Genomic DNA, 22,091 nt, shown 5'->3' on the forward strand with positions numbered 1-22,091 from the left:
CCCTTTAAAATACATTTTCCTTGTTCCAGAGCCAAGGGTAGAAAAATACCATTGGGCCTGAAAAGCTTATAAATGGAAGTACATGGAATGGGAAGGTTTCTGGCTGCATTTCCCCCACAACAACTTTCCAGAAGTTCAGGGTTTGTGAGTTGCTGCTGGAAGCTCTGCATTGCACCCTAAAAATTCCTTGCCTGGGAGCATATTCCATGCCAGGGACAGCTTTTGTGGGAGCTGGAATATCAAGGAGAGAGTTGAGCCATGTGCTGAGATGCTGCTGCTCTCATTGTGCCAGAGCTGGGGGCTTGGCCTGACCCTCACCTGTGCTCCCACCCCTGCCCTGCCCTGCTCCCATCCCTCTCCTGGCTCCAGCTTTTCCAGGGCTGCCCCTCTGCTCCTGTCTGGCACATTAACTCAGCTTTGCCTTCTCATTTTCAGGTATTGATTCAGCTCCCCCCTCCTGGCACGGATGTGCTAAAGGGGAGAAAAATCCTCCCCATTGCTGCTGGAAGTGCCAAGAGCGGGCTGGGAAGGAGGGGATGGCTCAGGGTGGGGATGAGGGTCCTGCATCCAGGCACTGCTGCAGCTCAGCCTCAGCACAAGCTGCTCAAAGGTTGGACTTGATCATCCTGGAGGTCTTTTCCAGCCTCAGTGCTTCTGTAAGTGGTGTCTGCGGGGCTGTCCTGGGCTGGAGGAAGAGCTGATTCCACTTCTTCCACTTCCCTCCCTTTTTTCTGCCCTAGCTGTGCCTTGGGATAACTCAGAGGAGTTACAGCTGAGCGATGTCATTGATGATGTTTGGGTTTGCCTTTGGTGCAGAAGTGGCTGCAGCAGGAGATTTTCATCTGAGTTGGGTAGCTCTAATAATAACGCCTCCCTGTGCCTCAGTTTCCCTCTGCCACACAGGGGACAGGAGGAACAAAACCCATGGGCTCCGAGTTCCTGATCCTTGGCTGCACCACGGGAGCCTTGATAAGAGCGGTGCTGCTAATACACAACGTCACCTGCAGAGAGAATGAGCTTTTGGGAGCCCGAATGATAATGGAGAATTCTTTAAAAAGGACTTAAAAGCAGAGGGAGGAGCGGCCCTAGGTGTGTGGTAAAGGTTGACATTGCAGACACGTTTATAATCCCAGCTCCCGCCGCTGCGCGGCTCCTCGGGGCTCAAGGCACTCGCTGAATTATGTTTTCTTTCCCTTTTTTGCCAAGAGACTGAAAAGGGGAGAGAAAAAAAACTATTTGTTTGTCTTGTCTAATTTAATTTATGTTATTTATCAAATAGACAGGTTATTTGGGAAACCAGATGGACCCAGGCTAAAATCATCTGTATTTCCAACATGTGAAAAATTATGTTGGAGTGGACACATAAAAGGCAGCATGGAGCAGGTTTGGTGAGCACTCACCCTGTGAGCTCTGCACCTCATCTGTCCTGGGCCTCTAATCAGTTGTCCCAGACCCATTATGAGGGTTAAAGGACAAAAAGACCCCCGGGCATCCATGGGGGTGTCTTCCAGAGCAGCCATGTCACAATTATTTACCCTCCCTGGCTTTCACTCCGCTCATTGACTGGTGCATCCCTTCCCCAGGGATGGATGGGGCAGGTTCTTGGGCCTAAATAAACGTTTTAGTTGGGTTTGGGAGCAGAGCAGGTGACAGTTTCTGGTGTCTTTTTTTTTTCCTTTGGGTTTTCTTGTTAGAAAAGGGAAAACAGGAGACAGAGAGCAGCATGGCTGGCTGAAAGGGAATAGATAATACAAGAATTAGATAATACAAGAAATACAGAAATAAAAAAGAAATATAATAAAAGCAAGAGCCTAATGGGTTGGAGACCCTGATTGCTGCTGTATTCCCAAGAGCTGAGGCTGGAGCAGCCCCTTGTCACTGACCCTGGCTGTGCAGAGTCCAGAGAAGCTCGTGGCACAGAAAACAGCTCTGTGAGACCTGCAGGGTTTTGTGGGTGACCTGTAAAGCAGAAGTTCCATTCTGTATTAACTATTAGTCATTAATATTAATTCCAGCGCTGTGCCTGCTCCGTGCAGACAGATGTTCAGTCCTTGGGGCTTGTTATTTTCTCTTGTATCATCCAGAAGCCCAGTTTAGGGCTGACTCCAGCTCTGCTTCTCCAGGCAGCAGAGATCTAAACCAGCTGTAATTAAAGAAAACGACATAAAAGATTGCAGGGTGTGTGGGGGGGGAGGGGGACCAGCAAATCTTACAGCTTTGCAAAAGATTAATTTTATTTTTAGCTAATATTTCTCTCTGCTCCTCAGGGCTGTTTTCATGCAACACGCTCTGTGCTGCTTCCCTTGCAGTGCCCCATTGATTTTCAGTATTTGATGGTGTTTATGCACGTGGCCATGGGGGATCAGGATCTGAGGGGCACGTTCATGTGTGCCCCCACACCCTAAAAGCCACCTGTGGTATCCCAGCCCTCACCTTTGCCATGGGGATGCTGCACAGAGCCCAGAGGTCCCACTCCATCCTGGCACCGCTGCCTGTGGCTGCTGTGCCAGGCCAGGTTCAGCCCTGAGGTGCCAGCTGGAGGGGGACACAGGCCAGCCCTTCCTGCACTGCCCAATTTCCAGGTGCCACTCGTTTCTGTGCAGGAAGAATAACTAACCACCGAGGCTCTAATGTCACCTTTCCAGCAGCTCAGGGTCCAGAGGTGGCATTTCCACATTCCTACTTCACATGAAGCCTGAAGGAAACCCTCAACCTTTCCCAAATAACCACCAGATTAGAGGAAAAAAAAAAATAAAAAAAGGCTTTTCCTTCCTTCCTCTTGCTCCTCAGTGAGCCTGCATGGGGCAGAGGGGCCTAATGGTGCCTGGGAGTGTGAAGTTCAGGAGCTGCCACTTGGGTTGGCTTTTTCCCAGTGCCAGCTCCAGGCTGGCACTGTGCTGGAAGGGACATTGCTGTGGCTCACTGAGGCAGCCTGAGCCCCCTGGCTGGCAGCGTTGGGGTCCCCAAGGTGCCCCCACGAGCCTCTCCCAGCAGCCTCCCAGCCAAGGACCCGCAGAGAGGTTTTGGCACTCGAGGCACCTCCCATCCCATCCCAGCTCTGTGGCACAGCCACGGTGACCACAGCCGGCATTCCCTGCAGGATGCACGTCCCAGCTCTGCCAGACACTCCAACCAAAGGCAGCGCCGACCCCTCCAGCCACTGCTGTGAGAAGATAATTAAATCAACAGGCAATTAAACCCTCCATGTGGTCCCCATTCTGCGTGACGTGAGGGCGACGCTCGCGGTGCAGGAATTCAAGTGAGGCACCCGGGATGAGCTCACAGGCAGCACTGGGCTGGTTTTGGTGTCCTTTGCTCCACCTTCAGACTTGTGAGGGTGTGTGATCTGCAGAGCTGGGATGATGTGAGCCCCCAGGTATGATAACATCTCCTGAGGTGTGACTGCAACCAGCCCCCAGCGGGTGCTCCACCCATCCCCTACACTGCAAAGGGAAAAGAAAAGGAAGGAAGGGAAGATTAGATGGCATCAGTGTGGCTGGCAAAGACCCCTGGACACCTGCAGGGGCAAAAACAGGGCTGGAGGAGCTGGGTTTGGTACCCCTCAGCCAGCACCCAACTCAAGTCTTGAGGGCTGGGATTTGTCCTGGTGGCCGGGCCTTGCCCATGGCTCCTGCTGAAAGGCTGTGAGTGACACTGCTGGAGTCTCCAGCCTGAATGGAAACTGGAGATGCCAAACCAAATCCCATCGTGGTGCTGGGGATGACCCCAGTCTGGTGAGGGGCTGGTGTTGGTGGGCTGGCAGGTGAGCCAGGCATTGGCTCCACTCCCTAAAGCCACAGCTCCATCCCAAGAGCTGTGCCACAGTGGCCACGGGGTGTTTTTAATTCAAAGTGCAGGACCTCACAGCAAAATCCTCAGGCATGTTTTGCCAGGACCTATTGAGGGCACGGGGCTGATGGTGTCCCACTGCCCTGGGGGGCCAGTGTGAGCCCCAGCGGTGGGGGACAGCCAGAAGGGGACGTTGCCCCCTGCTCTGCCCTGCTCCCCCATGGTCCCCGGCTCCGGGGTCGGGGCTGGCTGAGCCGCTGTTGCCGGGAGCCACGTGCACATCCTGCAAGGGGAAGAGCCCTGCTCCCAACATCTGCTTGCCGTTTGTTTGTCTTTCATTCCCGTTCCTGCCCTGCCCCCCCCTCTGCTTTCATCCCTCCATCTGCACAGGCCTAAAAATAGGGCCGTGGCCAGACTGGGTCTGTGCCTCATCAGCCTGTCGGGATTTTGGTATGATCCCATCTGTATGATCCCCCGGCAAGGTGGGGACAGGACCCACCAGCGTCCCTCAGGTGCCACTTTCCTGCCACGGATGCCAAGTGGCTGTTCAGGGGTACCTGCACTCCTGACTTTTGCCCTGGGCACTGTTCCCTGCTCCCAGCCCCAAATGCTCAATCCTGGGCGTGGGGGGATCTCAGGCTGAGCCTCATGTCAGCCCCTGCGTGGCCCCACTGCTGCACCTGGGCTGGGGATGGCACCAACTGCAGAGCAAGAGCAGAGAGGTGTCCCCAACTCATATACTCATGTCCCCAGCTCATACACTCCCTAAAAGTACCTGGGATGAAGAAGTGGAGCCACGGGGATGCCCTTATCACCTGCCTGGGGCTGCAGCAGGACCTGGTTCTGCCTCCTGGGCTGCTCTGGGGTCCCTGTGGGCTGCCCCGTGGGTCCCTAGGGGCTGCCCCGGGAGTTCCCATGCCTCCTGCTCCCCAGGCAGGCTCATCCCCTCAGCCTCTCGGGAGTGTGGAGCAGGATGAGCATCGATTTGGCACGTCCTTGTGTCCCCCTGCCCGTTCCCCAAGTTGCTATGAATAAATCATTGTTTTATTAAAGAGAAGCAGCTGCTTTTTTTCTTCTCCTCCTCCTTTTTTTTTTTTTTTTTTTTTTTTGACACCCCATCCCTACCCACGGAGCCCTTTGGCACATGCTCGAACGCTGAAGCCCCATTGAGGGCCCCCAGAGCATAGCAATTGATACACAGAGATCCCCAAATCCTATTCAGACCCCGCTTTTCTGCACGAGCAGCCTCTAAACAGCTCATTCACTGCTCTTTTTGTCGCCGGGGTTAAGTGGTTAAGTGTGTGTGGATCCCATAAAAGGCCTTTACTCCATGAAAAGCTATATTTACATTGTAATCACCAAAGAACTGTTTAGGCAGTCAATAGTGGGGCGGCGGCGGCGGGGGCTCGGCGGCGTGTCCCTCACCTCTCCCGCTGAGCCCCCCGGAGCAGGACTTTTGTGGGATTACGTCCCCCCTCGCCAGCTGCCGGGGGCCGCCGCTCTTTGTCTGGGACAGCGCAGGCTCCTGAAGCAGCATCCCGCATCCCGCATCCCGCATCCCGCATCCCGCATCCCGCATCCCGCATCCCGCATCCCGCATCCCGCATCCCGCATCTCGCATCCCGCATCCCGCATCCCGCATCCCGCATCCCGCATCTCGCATCCCGCATCCCGCATCCCGCATCCCGCATCCCGCATCCCGGTCCCTCCGGCGGGGGCAGCGCCCCGAGTCCCGCTCAGCACCGCGGGCCCGGCACGAAGCTGGCACGGTGGCTCCTGCGTGAGCTCCGCGCTGGGTGGGCTGGCGGCAGAGTGCTTGTGGCCACCAAAGCACCTTGTTGAGCTCATCCCGTCGCCGCTGGAAGAATTAGGTGGGATACCAGGAGAAGGTTCTTCCCCCAGAGGGTGCTGGCACTGCCCAGGCTCCCCGGGGAGTGGTCGCAGCTCCGAGGCTGCCGGAGCTCCAGGAGGGTTTGGACAGGCACAGGGTGGCATCGTTGGGGTGTCCTGCTCGGGACCAGGAGCTGGGCTCGATGATCCTTGTGGATCCTTTCCAAGTCAGGACATTCCATGATTCTACTCTGTGATTAAGCAACCTCCTGGCTCCAGGAGCCTCCCCGGTACCCCGCGAGTCAAGTGTGAGCTAAAATGTTATCACTTTAACAAGATTAATTGAGCACAGCCAAGAACGGCAAAAGCAAAATTAATTCACCAGGAGCAAGGCAAGGGCTTCCCTTTCCACCAGCAGCAATTTCCATGTAATCAATTTGATGATGTTCCAACTGATATCCCTGTGGGGGAACGCGCCTGCTCTCCCCACATGGGAGCAAATGTTCATAACAGCAGCACCTGAAGAGTAAATCTGGGAGAATCCCCCCATATTCCCCTGGAAACCCCCGTGAGGTGTGCCCAGGAGGGATTAGCACTGGGACAGCCAGTGGGAATGGGAGGCTGCATCCCAATGGGCACTTGGATAGGGATGGAGGTGGGGATGAGGTCAGGAATGAGGCTGGAGGTGGAGATGGAGATGGAGATGGAGATGGAGATGGAGATGGAGATGAGATGGAGATGGAGATGAGATGGAGATGGAGATGGAGATGGAGATGGAGATGGAGATGAGATGGAGATGGAGATGAGATGGAGATGGAGATGGAGATGGAGATGGAGATGGAGATGGAGATGAGAATGGGACGGGAGTGGAGATGAGGATGAGAATGAGGATGGGGATGCTTCTGCCAGACACATGCCAGCAGAGATCTCTGTTAAGGAGCAATTCCAACACACAAACCATCACAAACCAGAGGGAGTAAGGTGGGCACAGCCCATGGGACATGGCCACCAGCCCCTGGGTGCTGGAGTGGTGGTGGAACAGCCCCACTTGGTGGGGGCTCCCTTCCCCTGCTGTGTTTGTCCTGTTTGCTCCTGAAAAACAGAAATGAAGATGTTTTCACAGCTCTCAGTTACACACTTCAGCTTTTCCTCGTGCCTTGTGTGAGGCTTTGCGATACAAGAAGTTTAGAATTCTTTTACTGCACCCTCCTGCCCAATGGAATTGGTTAAGTAAGCAAGGTGACTTTGCCATGGATGGGGTTCCTGGCTCCAGCACAGCCTGAAGGATGACATTCCCTGGACAGGAGCTGGCAGAAAGGTGCCCTTTGTGCCCTGTGCCATGGCCTGCACTGGCAGCACCGTATTTCCAGCACCGGCTCTGCTCCCGGCCCTGCCTTGCCGAGCCATTCACATCATCCCAGGGTTTTGTTTTCCCTCTGGTTTGGCTCCTGCCTGGATTTTTCAAAGGCTCTGGAGCAGCGAGCGCCCTTCCTCCCCCGGCTGGCGCACATTGTTCGAATTAGTGCCTAAATGAAAGGATATTGTTGGTTCCTGTTGGGAGATAATAACCTCGGTAGCGGAGGGAATTTCACCCATGCAGAGAGAATTTGCTGGGCTGCTCCCCTCGCCGGGGTCCGTCTCGCTGGGACGACGGCTGATGGGAACGGATCCGCCAGGAAGTGGGGGTTTATCTTGGCATGCTGCTCCAATTGCTGAAAACTCTGCTTTCTGACCTCAAAAATGTGCCACCGCTCCCCATCTGGCACGGGGGCACCTGTGGCACAGCACAGCCGGGATCAGCGCCGGCAGCAGCGGTTGCCAGCCATGAGCCCCATGGAAAAGTGCTCCTGTTCCCAAATTCTTATGGGATTTTGGTTTTCCCTCTTCCTTCCCATCCATCTGCCTTCTCCCATGGCTTTAGGAGATATGAACGCCTTGCCGTGCCATGGAAGTGGAAGAAAGAGAAAGGAAAATGTACCCAGACAATGGAAATCCCAGTGTTTCCAGTTTTACTACAGCACAAAGGATTCCAAGCGTGTGGGAAACATCCTCGTCAGCTCCAAAGGCACCTTCTGCTCCATTTTTCTGTTGTGGGGATGCCAAGTGGCTCCCGCTGCCTCAGTGGCCATCACCACCATGCCCAGGATGCTGAGACCCCTCCATTGTCCCCGCAGCCTGTGCTGGCCAGGTGGGCACCAGTGCTGAGCCCACGTCCAGCCATCCCACCTGGCTTCAACCTGGACAGTCATTTCATTCTACACCCCAAATTTTTATTTTTTTTTTAATAGCCAGTTGTGCTCTGATTGAATTTTTAACAGATGTTTTGACTTGTTATAGGTGAAGGAAAAATCACTCAAAGTGTTTCTTGAGTAGAGCTTGTTCAAAGTTCTCTCTAGTGGAGCTGTTTCCACATCAGAAAATCCTGACTATGTGCAATCAAACATTTAATTTCCATGGACACAATATCAGAGGATTCCTTCAGGTTAGAATCTGTTACAGTTATTAATCAAAGCAGCGCAGCTGAAATGAAACCTTTTATTGAATGTTGTGACAAAGGGATAAATTAAAGCATTTCTGGAATGTATCAGATTTGGGTCCAAGGCTGAAATTTCAAAATCCTGACGTTTTTTTTTCTGCGTTATGAAGTCCAAATGTGGAGCCTTTCTGTGTCAGAGCAAGCGTGCAGCACTTGGGGGGTGCTGGGAGCTGCGGGGCCGTCACCGCTCCACCGGCAGGAGGGAGGGGAGGTCCCGGGGCTGCAGCACATGTCACACATCCCCTTCCCAATTAATGACACCAGCCCTTCCAGGGACACTCTGCTGAGGATCCCGCGGGCTCGGAACAGCCGAGGGGCGGTGATCAAATAAAAAATATATATATATTTCAACGTGCGCTGAGATTTTCATCCCCGAATGCTTGCAGAGAAATAGATCCATCCACTGGAGAGCTCTGCCTGCAGCCACGCGGGGTTGGGACCGCGGCTGGAGCAGATTTGAGGACCCCAAGGCGGGGACCCGCCCGCGGCTCTGGGAGGTGACGCCGAGGGGCAAAGCCAGCCCAGAGGCACCGGCTGTGGCGAGCGCCCGTCCCTCCCCCTTCCTTTCCATTTCCCAAACAATTTCCTAATCAGACCTTTCTGTCTGGAGTTTATTAGTGATTCACAGGCCAAGAGGAAATGGTGATTTTTTGGGTCCTGCTCTGATGGAAGGGGTGGAGTCGGCAGCAAATATTCCCTTTTTGCGGCTCAGAAGCGGATGAACCGCAGAGGAAACGTCAGCGGGAGCCAGCCCCGCTTCCCTGGCAGAGCCCGGCTCCCTTGGCCAAGAGAAATCCACTTTTGGGGGGGTTTTAGGAAAGCAAAGAGTAAGGAAGCTTCCTCCTCAGAATGAGTGCTTTGGCAAGGGGGTCTCTGCCCCCGCTGGGTGACAGAGCCGCGTGTCCGTCACTGGTGCGAGGGTCACACCTCCGCCGGGCGCCCCGCAGCCCTTTCCTCCTCCTCCTCCTCCTTCTCCTCCTCCTCCTCCTCCTCCTCCTCCTCCCGGTGCTACCCGGAGGCTGATTCTTGGGGCTGGGAGCTGCTGCCGTGAGCTCCGCGGGATTCTCAGCTCCTCTGAAATCCAATCCGGCTGCAGACCCCTGGCGTTTTCCACCGAACACAGCGCATTTGCCGCTGCTTTTGATTCTGATTGGAAAGGAATTCGAGGTACAGGTAGACATCCGGCAGCAGGACTGGGCAGGGGCTGGGGCTGTGGGGTCGCCTGGATCCAGCCCCCTCCGCCCCTTCCCCAGCCTGCAAGTGGTGTTTTCCCCAGAATATCCTGCGGGAAGTGCAGACCATGGGATTCTGTGTGTAAAGCAGCAGAGGGCTGGGGCTGGGGGTGAGGATGAGGATGGAGCAAGGCCAGGGATGGGGCTGGGCTGGCAGTGATGCTTCCTCCCTCCAGACCAGCGGCATTTCCGGACCCTCTCCAGAGAGGAACGCCAGCCCTTGTACAGCCTGGGGCTGCTTTTCTTTTCCTCAGCCTAAAAAAATGACCAGGATCTATGAAAATAAGAGTGTTGGTTTTAAATTTTGTGAGGCCAAGAGGACAAACCTGTTAATAGCATCCTCCTCCTCCTCCTCTCCATCTGCAGGACCTGCCACTGCTCCCAGCACGAGGTTTTCCAGCCCCAGCTCCGCAGTCACAGGGCAGTGTGGTGGTCCCAGTGGCTCCTGTTCCCACTGGCAACGTTGGACTTCAATCCTCACGGTCCTCAGTCCTTGTGGATCCCCTCACAGCCGGGGACATCCATGGCCACGTTGCCCAGAGACGTCGCCCATGGCTTTGACCCAATGCTCAGCCCCAGTTTCAGCTGGCTGTGGGGAGAGCTGCTTCCCCAGGACCCCCCCACTCCCCTCCCCTTGTATTTACCCGAATGTGTTCACAATTACAGGGAATGCCAGGGAACGCAGAGCGCCGTGGCCAGCGAGTCAGCGTCGGGGCACTGCGGGCTGGAGGTCAGCACTTTGTTTACTTTAATTTCTCTGAGAGCTTTTTGGGAGATTTCCCTCCTCCATTATTAAACTCAGATGAGCTGCTGGGGAGGTTAGGTCGCATGTGGTTCAGGGCACTTTTTTCTTTTGTAATTTTTTTTTTTTTTTTTTTTTTTTCATATTTGCAATGTTTCACCCTTAACTCTTTCGGGACAAGCTGCCCATCTCAGCGCTGGGATACCAAGATGAGCCCACGAGTGGGATGGTGGCTCCTGGGTGAGCTGTGACGTGGACTCATGTTGGAGTGCTCAAGGCTTGAAGATGCCATCAGGAACCCATCCAAGCATCACTGGGAGGTTTAGGCTGGATATCAGGAAAATGTTCTATCCCCAGAAGGTGCTGGAGCACTGAACAGGCTTCCCAGGGAATGGCCACAGCCCCAAGGCTGCCTGAACTCCAGGAGCATTTGGAAAACGCTCTCAGGGACACGGTGGGATCCTCAGGGTGTTTCTGTGCAGAGGGCACGGGGGCTGCAGGCAGAGCCTGAGGAGCAGCAGCACCAGCACTCGCCTGTGCAGGAGCAGGGCCGTGCATCTCCAGCTCATTTTGCACTGGGCAGCTTCGAGCTCCAGTGGCTCCTTCCCAGCAGAGGGGTCGGGACTGGCCAAGGCTGTGTCACGGGGCTGATGCCATGTGGGCACGGGGCCAGGTGCCAGGGCTCCTTCTGGGAGCGATTTGGTTCAAAGCCCGTGGCACGCGGCAGCGGGACGCGCGGCAGGATGAGCTCGGGGATTGGGGAGCTGGGCATTGAAGGATGATTTCCACCACGGCCAGTGCCAGGCTGTCATCTCTGGCACGCCCCTGTGATGGCAGCAGGTCTCTGCTGGTGCAAGGGCACAGAGGCTCCCCCAGCCAGGGCACGGCATGCGGGCCCCAGGGAATGGCCCTGGTGGAGTAAGTGGTGCCAGTGCCCTCTGGAGAAGCTCCAGTGGGTCACCCCAGCACCCTTCTCCCTTCCAGGCCCGGGATCCCCAGCTCCAAAACGCCAGCACATCAAGTCCTGTGCTCAGCCTTCTTAAATTATTTTTAATTTCCTGGAGGGAAAGCTTTTAATTTATTTCTGGAACAAAGTGGGGGAAGTGGAGGGGAAGATGACTCTGAAGTCCATCACTAAGTTCCCTCCACTTCCAAATATTCCCTTTCCCACTGTCCCCGAAAGGACCAGACCAGCTCTCCCTGAGTCACCATGTCCCCTCTGTCCTGTGCCCCAAACTGGAATTCCCTGCTCTGGGGTTCCCCAGAGTGTCCCCACAGGCAGAGAGGGACAGCTGGGCCTGGGGGAACACTGGCTTGCAGAGGAATGGAGCTGTTTCCACAGGAAGCAGCAAATCCTGCTGGTCTCCAATAGACACGCACAGTCCCAAGAGCTGGGCTGAACCTGAGCTGCACCAGTGCAAAATCCCAGTGAGACAGACCCCTAAAAACACTGCTTCTGGATCCCTCTGTGAACCCAGAACTTCCCTGGCTCCTACCATGGCTGGCACTTGGGGGAGGAACCCCAAACCCCCCAAACCAGTGGAGCCAGAGCCAGGGCAGCAGGTTGGCAGCAGGCTCCAGCACACTGGCACCCCTTGGTCTGTGGGGATTCCTGGGGTGGGGACAAGCAAAGCTGAGAGAGGAGCAAACCCTGTTTTCCTTGGAGCCAAACTCCAGTGGCACTCACGGTTTTCTGTGCTGTTGAAATCTAAACTGGAGATGGAAAAGGCCTGTTTGGGAGGTGCCCCACGGTAAACTGGGGGAGAAGGTCCCTGAATAGATCAAAATTCCCTCTGTGCTCTCACTGATGAAAATTTCACTCTGTTTGAGTTCAGGCCATGGTGGGAGTGAAGCCCAGAGCAGCACAAAGCAAAGGCTCGGCTGGTGGCAAAGGCTGAGCTGAGCCCATTGCGTGCCCGAGCTCCCGTTTCTGTCCTGCCCATTTCCAGATGCCTGAGTCAGCTCCTGCCTTTCCTGTGCCACAGGAAGGGTTTGTTCCTTTAGCCCCAGGCTTCCCCTGGAGCTGCAGCCCAAGTGTCCCAGTTACAGCTCTTGGTCCTGCCCCTCTGACTGCTCGAAGCCTTCGGAGCAGCCCGGAGCAGGAGAGGCTGTCAAGGGGCCTGTCGGGCAGATGAGAAATTTAAACAACTTATTTATCACTCACATATTCCACTGATCCAAACCCTCACCGTGTCACGGGGGAACATCTGCTCCCTACATCCCAACTCCAGCAACTCAGAGCTTTCAAAAGGATCTTTGTCCACCCTGAAAGCACCTCCATCGCTCCTGCCTCCCCCTCGGGGCAGGTGAGAGGTGCCGAGCCCAGCCCGGGTTTGGGCTGTGGCGGGTGCTCTGCTCGTGCCGTGTCTATCCCAGAGCTCGCACGGGATGACAGGGAAGGGCACATCGGGTGATCCGGCAGGAGATGTGCCCATCCCCGCCCGGGGCAGCTCTGTGGGTGATTGGGCAGTGTGTGGCTGTCCCCACCGCGGCTCCCAGCCCCACAAAGCTTCTTTATCTCCCGAGGTGTTCCCGGTGCTTCATGTGACCCCCCGCGCCGGGCGGGGGCTCGTGGGAACCGTTTGATGTTCCTGAGCCTTTTCCTTTCCCAGTGCGGACACCCCGGCTCCGGGCGAGGGGAATAAAGAACCCACTGAGCACTCGGCTCCATCCCCACGGGGACCTGCTGAGGCTCACGGGACCCACGGGCCCGTGGGAAGGAGCCAGAGAGTCCCAGTCCAGCCACCCCGCCCGTGCCGAGCAGCTCCCACCAGCACCCCCCCAGCGCCGCCTGTGCGTGCCGGGACGCTCCAGTTCCTTCTCCCTGGCACGGGTGGGACTTTTCCCCTTTCCCTCCTTTCACGGAGGACAACGGCGGGATTTTCTCGAGGGATGCTGCGGGTAAACACGGACCCATAGGGATACACACAGTCACGGCAGCCGGGGGCGGGCGGCGGTGGGGGACACCGGGCGGGACCGGGCGGCCCCGAGAGCCCGGTCACCGCCCTGAGCATCCTCGTTCTCCTCGATGCTCTCCGTGAGCATCCCTGTTTCCCCCACAGCAGCCCTGTATCCCCCCAACATCCCTGTCCCCCCTCAGCATCCCTGTCCCCCTCCAGCATCCCGGTCCCCCCCTCAGCATCCCTGTCCCCCCCCAGCATCCCTGTCCCCCCCCAGCATCCCTGTCTCCCTCCAGCATCCCTGTCCCCCTCCAGCATCCCGGTCCCCCCCTCAGCATCCCTGTTCCCCCTCAGCATCCCTGTCCCCCCCCAGCATCCCTGTTTCCCCTCAGCATCCCTGTCCCCCCCCAACATCCCTGTCCCCCCTCAGCATCCCTGTTTCCCCTCAGCATCCCTGTCCCCCCCCAGCATCCCTGTCCCCCCTCAGCATCCCTGTCCTCCCCCAGCATCCCTGTCCCCCACCAGCAGCCCCGCCGGCGCTGTCGGAAGTGCGGCCGTGACACCTCCCCACGCGGGGCCGCTTCCGCTCCCGCTCCCACCCGCGGCGGCGGCGGCGCACGGAGCCCGGGCCGGGACCGGGGCCGGGACCGGGGCTGGAGCGGGGCTGGAGCGGGGCGGTGAGTGCTCGGGGCGGTGAGTGCTCGGGGCGGTGGGAGCGGAGCGGCGGCTCCCGGGGGTCGCGGCCCGCCCCTGGCCGGGTGCGGGTTCAGGGGGGCTCTGCGGGGGCAGCGGGACCCCCCCGCGGGGCTGGGGCCCCGAAGGCTCCGCGGAGGCTCCGCGGGGGCTGTGCAGGGCAGGGATGCTCCCCGGCTCGGCCCCCTCCTGCCCGCGCATCTCCCCGGCAGCGCAGCCCGGCCCCGCTCCTATGGGGTGCGGCTCTTCTGTGGGGTGCAGCTGTTTCATGGGGGCGTCACCCAGCCCTGGACCGAGCAGATGTCGCTGCGGGGGGCTGCGGGGCGGGGGTCCCGGGGTTCCAGGCCTCTGGCAGCGCCCTGAGGTGGGCACGGGCTCCTGCACCGCTCCTGGTGCCCCGCTGCTGGCCGGGGTGGGACCGGGACACCCGATGGGTTCCTTCCTGCCCTTGCTGTGAGCGCGTCCTTGTAGGAGAGGGCTCGGAGAGCGCCTCTCGCTGCCGGTGAGCCGGCAAGGAACCTTGGATAACCTTTCCTTTTCTGGGCCAGTCCGTTCCCAGTCCTGCAGAGCAGCAAGGCCAGTGGGGTCACCAGCTCGGGTACAGGCAGGGGCCAGCCCCCCACCCTGATGCAGGGCTGGTGACAGAGGTTGTGAGAGGAGCCCAGGCAGTCTCAGCTGCTGGCAGACATTTATTGCTGTTGGGAAAGCATCTCCTTCCAAGCACACCTTTACCAGCATGGAAGGAATTGCATCAGCCACAGCCCAAGTGCTGCCAGCAGCACGTGCAGCTGCCTGCCTGTGCCCTGCGATGCCCTTGGCATCACCCAGGGGATGCTGCAGGAACACGGGCTTGGACTGGAGCTCCCAGGGAAGACAGATGGGGTGGGAGGTGGCCCCTTGAGCTTCTGCATCAGGTGGGAAGATGCCCTTAGATGGGTGGCATACCTGCCTATGGCAAGGGGTGGGAACTAAATGGGCTTTAACATCTCTTCAACGCAATCCATTCCATGATTCCGTGATGTTGCATGGGGCCATGCTGAGAGCAACAGTCAAACACCCAGGAACACTGACCCCATGGTAGGTCCAGTGCCTTTAAAGAGGTAAATAAAGTAATGAGCGTGGTTTTCCCCACTGTAGCTGCCCTGAGCTCTGCTTGTGCCAGCCCAGGTGCCCACAGGCGTGTCACGGCTCCGTGTCTCTCTCTGCAGGCAGGGCACCGGCGAGATGTTTGCTGTCTGCCCGGCAAACGCCCCGTTCCGGCAGGGCCGGGGGGGCCCGGCGCTGGGCACGGCCCTCCCGGGGGCGGGACAAGGGCCGGACTCCAACTCCAACTTCGTGGGAGAGGTGTGTGACAGCAACGAGAACTGGAGCCAGCCAGCGCCGGGGTCCCCGCCGGAGGAGGGCTCCAGCCGGAGCGAAAACACCACAAATCCGTCTGATAATCTGCTGTTATTAATGCAGAGACAGATGGTCCAGGGCCGGCTTAGGGACACCGCCCCGGGCCCGGGCGACGCGCACCCCGAGCAGGGGGAGCGCAGCCCCCCCGAGGGAGCGGAGGTCAGCGGGGCAGGGGGACAAAACACTGCTGAGGACGCGGCCGGGGCGCGTGTGAAGCCCCCGAGCTCCCCTGCCGAGGACAACGGCTACGCCAGCAGCTCCCTCAGCATCGACAGCCCCGACAGCACCTGCAGCACCACCTGGGACCCTCCTGCCTCTGCCCCCCGAGCCGAGAGCCCCCCTGAGGCAGGGCCGGCCGAGCCTGAGCTGGGGACCCTCTTCCCGGCGCTGGCAGAGGCCGTGCAGCACCTCCAGGACAAGGAGCGCTTCAAGGAGCAGGAGAAGGAGAAGCACCACATCCAGCTGGTGATGTACCGGCGCCTGGCCCTGCTGCGCTGGATCCACGGCCTGCAGCAGAAAGTTGTGGACCAGCAGAACCGGCTGCAGGAGAGTTTCGACACCATCCTGGATAATCGCAAGGAGCTCATCCGCTGCATGCAGCAGGGCCCGGCCTGCGTCGCTGCCGCGGCTGCTCCTGGCCCCTGAGGTGCCACCAGCCCAGCCCAGCCCAGCCCAGCCCAGCCCAGCCCAGCCCTCACCCTCCGGATGGCGTGGCCTTGGCTGGTGGCATCCCCGTGCCGTGCCAAGCGCTCACCGGGGCCCTGGGTGCCCACCCTGCCCTTCCCATCTCTCTCCAATGCATCCAAGAGTCCCCGAAGAGTTCATCTCCATCAGCCTCTGCACTGGAATTTGTTTTGTCCTGCACCCAGGTCTGGGGTGGCACTGGGCTGGGTCCACCTCAGGACCATGGGGTTTGCTGAGCCCGAGGTGACCAGGCTCATCTTTAAACTTAATCTAGTCCATTGCTGAGCCTGGCTTAGCCAGCCAGTGCCAGGATGGCCCTGCTGGAGCTGCAGGGCAAGTGAGGGCCCCAGGGCAGTGAAGCTTCTAAACCTGCCTGGGCAAAGCACTTCCAGCATGTGCTGCATCCCCTCATCCCACCTGCACCCGTGCATCCCTGCAGCCACAGCCCAGCCCCTGGTAAAGGCTGCTTGTTGGTAAGAGTGAGGTGTCCTGGGCTGTGAGAGAGAAAAAAAATCATTCTGAAAAGTGACCCCAGAATGCTGGAAAGTAAATTTAAGTCAAATGATCCGACGCAATATATGTTTTTAATGTCAGTATTAGAGAAAAGTTAATTTAGGCCTGTGTGTGTGTGCATGTCTGTCTGCTGTGGGCGATGCTTTCACTCAGTGCATGATCCCAAAGCTGCTCATGAACTTGTGGTGTTGGTGTTTATATTAATTTATCATTTGGGAGCAAAAAGAATTTTTTTTTCTTTTTTGAATCTGCATTTTATCCAGCGAGAGCTGTACACAGAACCCAAAGAGCAATCGTCTTACCTAGAGATGGAAAAGGAGCTGCTGTGCGTGTTCGCCGTGCTTTGCTGTGCATCCACAGGACACACATTCCATTTCAGTTCTGATGTGGAGGAGCAGCAGCGGGCAGGGAGGGCTCAGCCAGAGGGGTCTGCACTCCCCACGCTCCCCATCCTGCCCCGGCTGCCAAGCAAAGCCAGGCACTGACTCCATTGCTCATCTGCAGAGGAGGGAGGTGAGGGATTCCAGACACTCCTCCCTGCCGAGCTGCTTCCTGCCATCGGAGGAGCCACCTCACCAGCACCCCAGCGAGCAGCAGAACCTGGCAGCCCGGTCAGATCCTGGCACCCACCACCCGCCAGCTGCTCCTGGACTGTGGATGAACAACTATGGCCAAGCCCACCAGTGGCCCACGGGCCAGGGGCAGCACCAGCCTCCTCCCGCCCCACGTGGGGCACAGGGGGCTCTGCTCCCCCTGGGGCTGCTGCCAGTGGGTGAAGGGAGGAGATCCACAAAAATCCTCTTCCAAAAAGGACATTTTGGTGGCAAAGGGTGCACTTGGCTCAAGGCTGTGCTGTGCCAGTGCTGGAGGACTCTGGCAGCTTCCTGCAAGGCTCATGCTGCCCTCCCCTCCCTTCTGCTCGCTCGTGTCCAGCGCCTGCTGCCTCTGTCCTATCCCAGACCTGTGATCCTGGGCATGTTGCACCCCTTAATAAAAGCCTTGGAGCTGAAGGAGCCGAGCCCCAGCTGGATTTGTTCCTTTCTTTCCCTTCCCAAGGCTGCCGGGCTGGGAGCAGCCACCCTGTGCTCGGCGCGGGGCTGGATTGTGCATAAATATAAATATAAACATAATAATAAACATAACCATAATCATAACCATAAATATAAATAATATAAATGTAAATAACATTTATATAAATATTTTTGTAAATATTTTTATAACTATAACTATAGCTATAGCTATAACTATAACTATATAACTATATAACTATAACTATAAAAATAAAAATAAAAATAAAAATAAAAATAAAAATAAAAATAAATATAAACATAAATATAAATATAAATATAAATATAAATATAAATATAAATATAAATATAAATATAAATATTAGTCCAGGCGGGACTGTGGGTGAATGGCAGGTGGAGGGCACAGGTGTTGGCACCTTCCTCCCATCCCTGCATCCCCGGGCGTGCTGCCCTGCTGGGCCAGCAACGCTGGCAGTTCATCCCGGCTCAAATTTTACGGTTTTTTTTTTTAAACACCGGTGTGGTTGCTCCTCCCCTCTCTCCCGTGGGGCAGCTGGGGTGCAGTCTGAGCGCAGGATTCACCTCGTGCCCCAGGAGAACGCGGCTGGAACCGGGGGGACCGGATTCCCGGATTCCTGGCACGCTGCCCCCCGGCCCTGCTCGTGGGGAGGGCTGGGGGCAGCTCCGGGTGATGGGGGTGGCAGATAACAACACCTGAGTGTTGACCCAAAGGTGACTTTGCCTCAGGCTTCGGAGAGATTAACTAGAGATGAAAAACCGAGGCTGGAGCAGCCCTTTGAACCCTCTCTCACCTTTCCCCCCACCCCTTCCTGCTTCTCCTTTCCAGCCTCTGAGTCTGTGGGAATCCAGGGATGCAACTCAGGGATCCCTGTACAGACACAGCAAGGCATGAAGGGCAGAGTGGCCACATTTTTCCATCCTCATCCGTGCTGGGAGGTTTGTCCAAGCCCTCGGGGGTTGCGCAGGATGTGGGGCGCTCCTCTCTGAGCCCATTTCTCACCTCATCCACTTTCCATGGAGCCCGTGCTCCCTCAGGTTTGGGGGAACATGAGCCCTCCCAGCCCCGCAGCGAGACTCAGAGATTCTCTGTTTGTCTTGGTCAAATGCTTTACACAAATAATTATTTCCAAGGTAAATATTGTGAAAATCCAGATTATTTGCTCAAGAAATGAAAGAATAACTGCGGGAGCACATCAAAGAGGTGGATCTGCTCTGGCAACAAGAGGCTTCCTCCCTGGTTATTGGGAGCCTGATGCTCCTGCCCCAGGACCTGGCTGGAGATGGCCAGAACTGATTTGCAAAATCAACTTCAGACAGAGCTTTTCCACCCCCAGCTCCCGTGCCCCAAACGAGATTTGGGAATTAATTAAAAACCCGACCAATTGCGGGTGGGGGGGGGAACAATAAAGACACGAAATGCTGCAGGGTTGAGGCCAGGCCAGCTTGGAGGGGGCAGGGTCCCAGCCCCAGGACAATGTGACCCTGCAAGCCGTGCTCAGCCCCCGTGGGTGCAATTCAGGTGGGATGGGTGCCACAGGCAGGCACCAGCACGGGGCTGGGACAGGGATCTGACCCAGGACTCCATGCCAGGGATTTCCCCATCCTCAGGGATTGCCAAACCTCCGTAAAGGGGCTGAATTCTCACCTCGCAGAGGGATTAACTTGGCTCTCAGGGCAGGAGCCCCAAGCACCCCCAGGTCGGTGGGAATCTGGATCCAGCCACTGGTCCGAGCAGAAACCTGGAGCCACGTTGGGGCTCCCCCCTGCACGGGGGGATCTGAGCTATGGACCCCACGGCATCCAAGTCTGAATTCCCGTGCCTGACCCTCGGCCCCTCTGGTTTTAAGGCCTCCTCTGAAAGTTTATTATTACTATTATATCAAATCCCTGTGACGCTGGGCCAGTTTTACTGCGCAAAGCAGGGCTTGGCAAACGTTGCCTTGCTTTGAAAGTTAAAATAATGGCATTAAACCAAAATCAAGTATTTATGAAGCTTTGGAGGGGAATATTTTACCTTGTAATTGGAATCCACTCTAACCCTTTCCAGTGTTTTGTGGGCTTAAAAAAAAGTCTTTAAAAATAAAATCAAATGATGTGATAACTGATGCAATGAAAGTACAAAAGAAAATTAATCATCTCAGGCCATTATCCAGAGATCCAGACTGGGACACACTTAAAGCATCCCAGGATCCCTTGTTTATTGTGTCTCAAAGACTTCCAGATCCCACATGTTAGGTTTGCAGTGGGAAAAGGGCTTTCCTTGCTCTCAGCTGGGAAGGTGAGCACAGCCAGAGCTGCTCCCCTCACCCCAGATGTCACATCCAGGCAGCACCCAGTGTGGTGAGGGGTCCCACCCTCCTGGGCACCCCGTGTCCCACTGTCACCACCCTTCCCAGGCTGCTCCCTGGGGCATGGAGGAGTGAGGCTGCCCGGAGAGATGAGCTCAGCCCTATAGGATCTATATGTGCCACCGTGCTGGGAGCACCTGCCACTGCCTGGGAGCTCCAGGAGCGTGGTGGGGAGCAGAGGAGCTCTGTCCTGCTGCTCCAGTCTCTCCACAGAGAGATCCTCCTTGTCCATCCAAGCTCCTTTTTCCTGCAGTGGCAATGACCAGTGGGAACTGGAGGGTTGGAGGCAAATCCTGGGAGTTCACGTGTGGCCATGAGCCTTGGTGCATCCCTCCTTTTCCAGCAGCATCCACTGGGACAGAACCACCATTCACAGGATTTTTCAGGCTATTCTCACTCCCTGACGTTTTATACTTCATTTTAACTGTCTCACGCTGGCAGAATAAATACAGAAGAAACACAGTCACCTCCTGCTTGAAACAGAGCAGAGCAGCACCAGTGCCAAGAGCTCGGGGTGGACAAGGTGGGAGGCAGGATTTGGAATACCAGGATCTTCCCCCTGCCTTGCACTGCTGAGGTGTCAGGACACATTGCAAACCCTGATGCCCTTCCAGGGCATTTCTAAAACCTTGGAATGTGTTAAAATCTGGGCATCATCCCAGCCTGATCCCTGCAGCTGGAAACATGAACTTGGAGCGCCACTGCCAGAGCTGGACCACGCTGGGACGTGAGCAGCACAGCCCGGCTCAGTGTGAGCATCCTCCTCACCTTGGAGGTTCGTTTTCCAGGACTCGTTTCCTGCTCGTCCTTTCCAGCGGCGTTGGGATGGGCGGGACCCCGAGTGCCGGGCTCCGGTATCTGATGGAAACGCGGTTTGAGCCTCCCTTCTTTAATGATTCCCTTTGAAATGTTGTTGCTTCCGCACATCCCCCTTCGGGGTAGAATATTAAGCAAGAGCAACTCGGCTGGAAATTCAGATTGTTTTTGTGTCTGTTTTCATTTACATTTTAATGACAGAGGAATTGTAGCAATCGAAGCAATCGGGCTGTTTGCAGCAGGGCCAGGGAAAGGGGCAAAAAATCACCTGCCACCACCTCACCTTTGCCCTCTGTAAACAGCACCAGGAGCTAGGAATCGCCAACTTTTGGCATGAAGGGGCATTTTTTCCCTTTCTCCTGCCAGGCAGGTGGGATTTATGTCAGAAATGGGCTCTTGGAGCCCTTGCAGGGGGTTTGCCCAGGTGCAGCATTGAGACCCAGGTGCACTGGGTGTTTTGGTGCTGGGGAAGGGGATGTGTGTGAAGGAGCGAGCACACGGATGCTGTCCATCTGGGATGGTTGGGTGCTGAGGCCGAGGGTGCTGGTGCTGCTCCAGGAGCTCACTGCACCTGCAGGAGGAGGGGAAAGGGGATCCCAGACACCATCCTCTGCTTTAGATGGAGGAGGGGCAGGATTTCCCCTGTCAGAGCAGAGCCCTGTCCCAGGAACCAGCGCCTCAGTGCCCAGGAACCAACTCAGTGCCTCACCAGCAGCTCGTGGCTCTTCAGATGAGGTACGGGGATCCAGGCCTCCCTGAGAAAACAGCTGGGAGTAAAGATCACTGGAAGAGAGGCAATAAACTCTCGGTTATTCTTCTGCCAGGGAGGCCAATCGAGCTGCAAAGAGTGCCCCAAGGCCAGCCGTACATCATTATTTCCTCGCACGGGTCCTGTGTGATGTAGTGGCTGTCTCGCTGCAGGGAATGCCTTCCCGGATTTCAGCATCAGCACTGGAATATCTGGAGCCCTGGAAGCATCGGGTTGAATCCCAGAAGCCCCAGTGCTGCATTTTATTCCTTCAAGATGATAACAATCCGAGTGCCACACACACAGGGCCTGCCCATGAGTGTTTGATCGAGGGCTAAAACCAAAGGTTCTTCCTGCACAGCCAACAAACGGATGGAGGCTGCATTTCACACCAACAAAGTGAAACAACAAAGAAACGCATCTGGGTTTTTAAAGTCCGTTTAGGGCTTGGCTCATTTTGTTTTCTGTTCCCAAAGCCTCCTTCCCCAAGTCTCCACCCTGCCCTGCAAGTGGCACCGTCTGTATTTCCACGTTTGAGTGCTGCCAGAGGGAGGAGTGGCAGCGTGGCTGTGCCAGGACCCGAGCGCTGGCTGCGATCACCACCCCGACCCTTTCATCTCTTGAGCTGTGACACACTTGGTTTCTCAAGCCATCCAAAAACTTCCCAGGGTGAGGAGATCCAAGCTGACTTTCTGTCTCCTTTGTTTGCTCCAGGAGGGCAAGGAGGAGGATGCGGAGCCAGCACTGGGGCGCGCACACCCCAGCAAACCCGCCGAAACCCGGGAGAAATGGAAACTTTTTAAAAATTCATGA

At 56.6% G+C, this 22,091-nt stretch overlaps 1 protein-coding gene across 2 annotated transcripts; it reads left to right on the forward strand.

The window, feature by feature from the left end:
* Window positions 1–13,641: 13,641 nt before the first annotated feature.
* On the forward strand, window positions 13,642–17,330 carry C25H1orf216 (chromosome 25 C1orf216 homolog). Of its 2 annotated transcripts, none has more exons than XM_053998775.1 (2): window positions 13,642–13,706; window positions 14,931–17,330. In XM_053998775.1, the coding sequence occupies exon 2, from the start codon at window positions 14,947–14,949 to the stop codon at window positions 15,763–15,765; it is 819 nt and encodes a 272-aa protein (XP_053854750.1). In that variant the 5' UTR covers window positions 13,642–13,706; window positions 14,931–14,946; the 3' UTR covers window positions 15,766–17,330. The 2 variants fall into 2 exon arrangements, with proteins under 2 accessions (XP_053854750.1, XP_053854748.1); XM_053998773.1 differs by lacking the exon at window positions 13,642–13,706 and adding an exon at window positions 14,548–14,799.
* The last annotated feature ends 4,761 nt before the right edge of the window (window positions 17,331–22,091 follow it).

Source organism: Vidua macroura, chromosome 25, assembly GCF_024509145.1.
Source record: "Vidua macroura isolate BioBank_ID:100142 chromosome 25, ASM2450914v1, whole genome shotgun sequence".
In the NCBI taxonomy this organism is placed as follows: domain Eukaryota; kingdom Metazoa; phylum Chordata; class Aves; order Passeriformes; family Viduidae; genus Vidua; species Vidua macroura.

Bases quoted from the DNA above. Each gene is read 5' to 3' on its own strand.
- C25H1orf216 (XM_053998773.1), top strand. From the start codon at position 14,645: ATGCCCTTAGATGGGTGGCATACCTGCCTATGGCAAGGGGTGGGAACT. The intron at 14,800-14,930 runs GTAGGTCCAGTG...CTCTCTCTGCAG, and splicing joins CCAGGAACACTGACCCCATG to GCAGGGCACCGGCGAGATGT.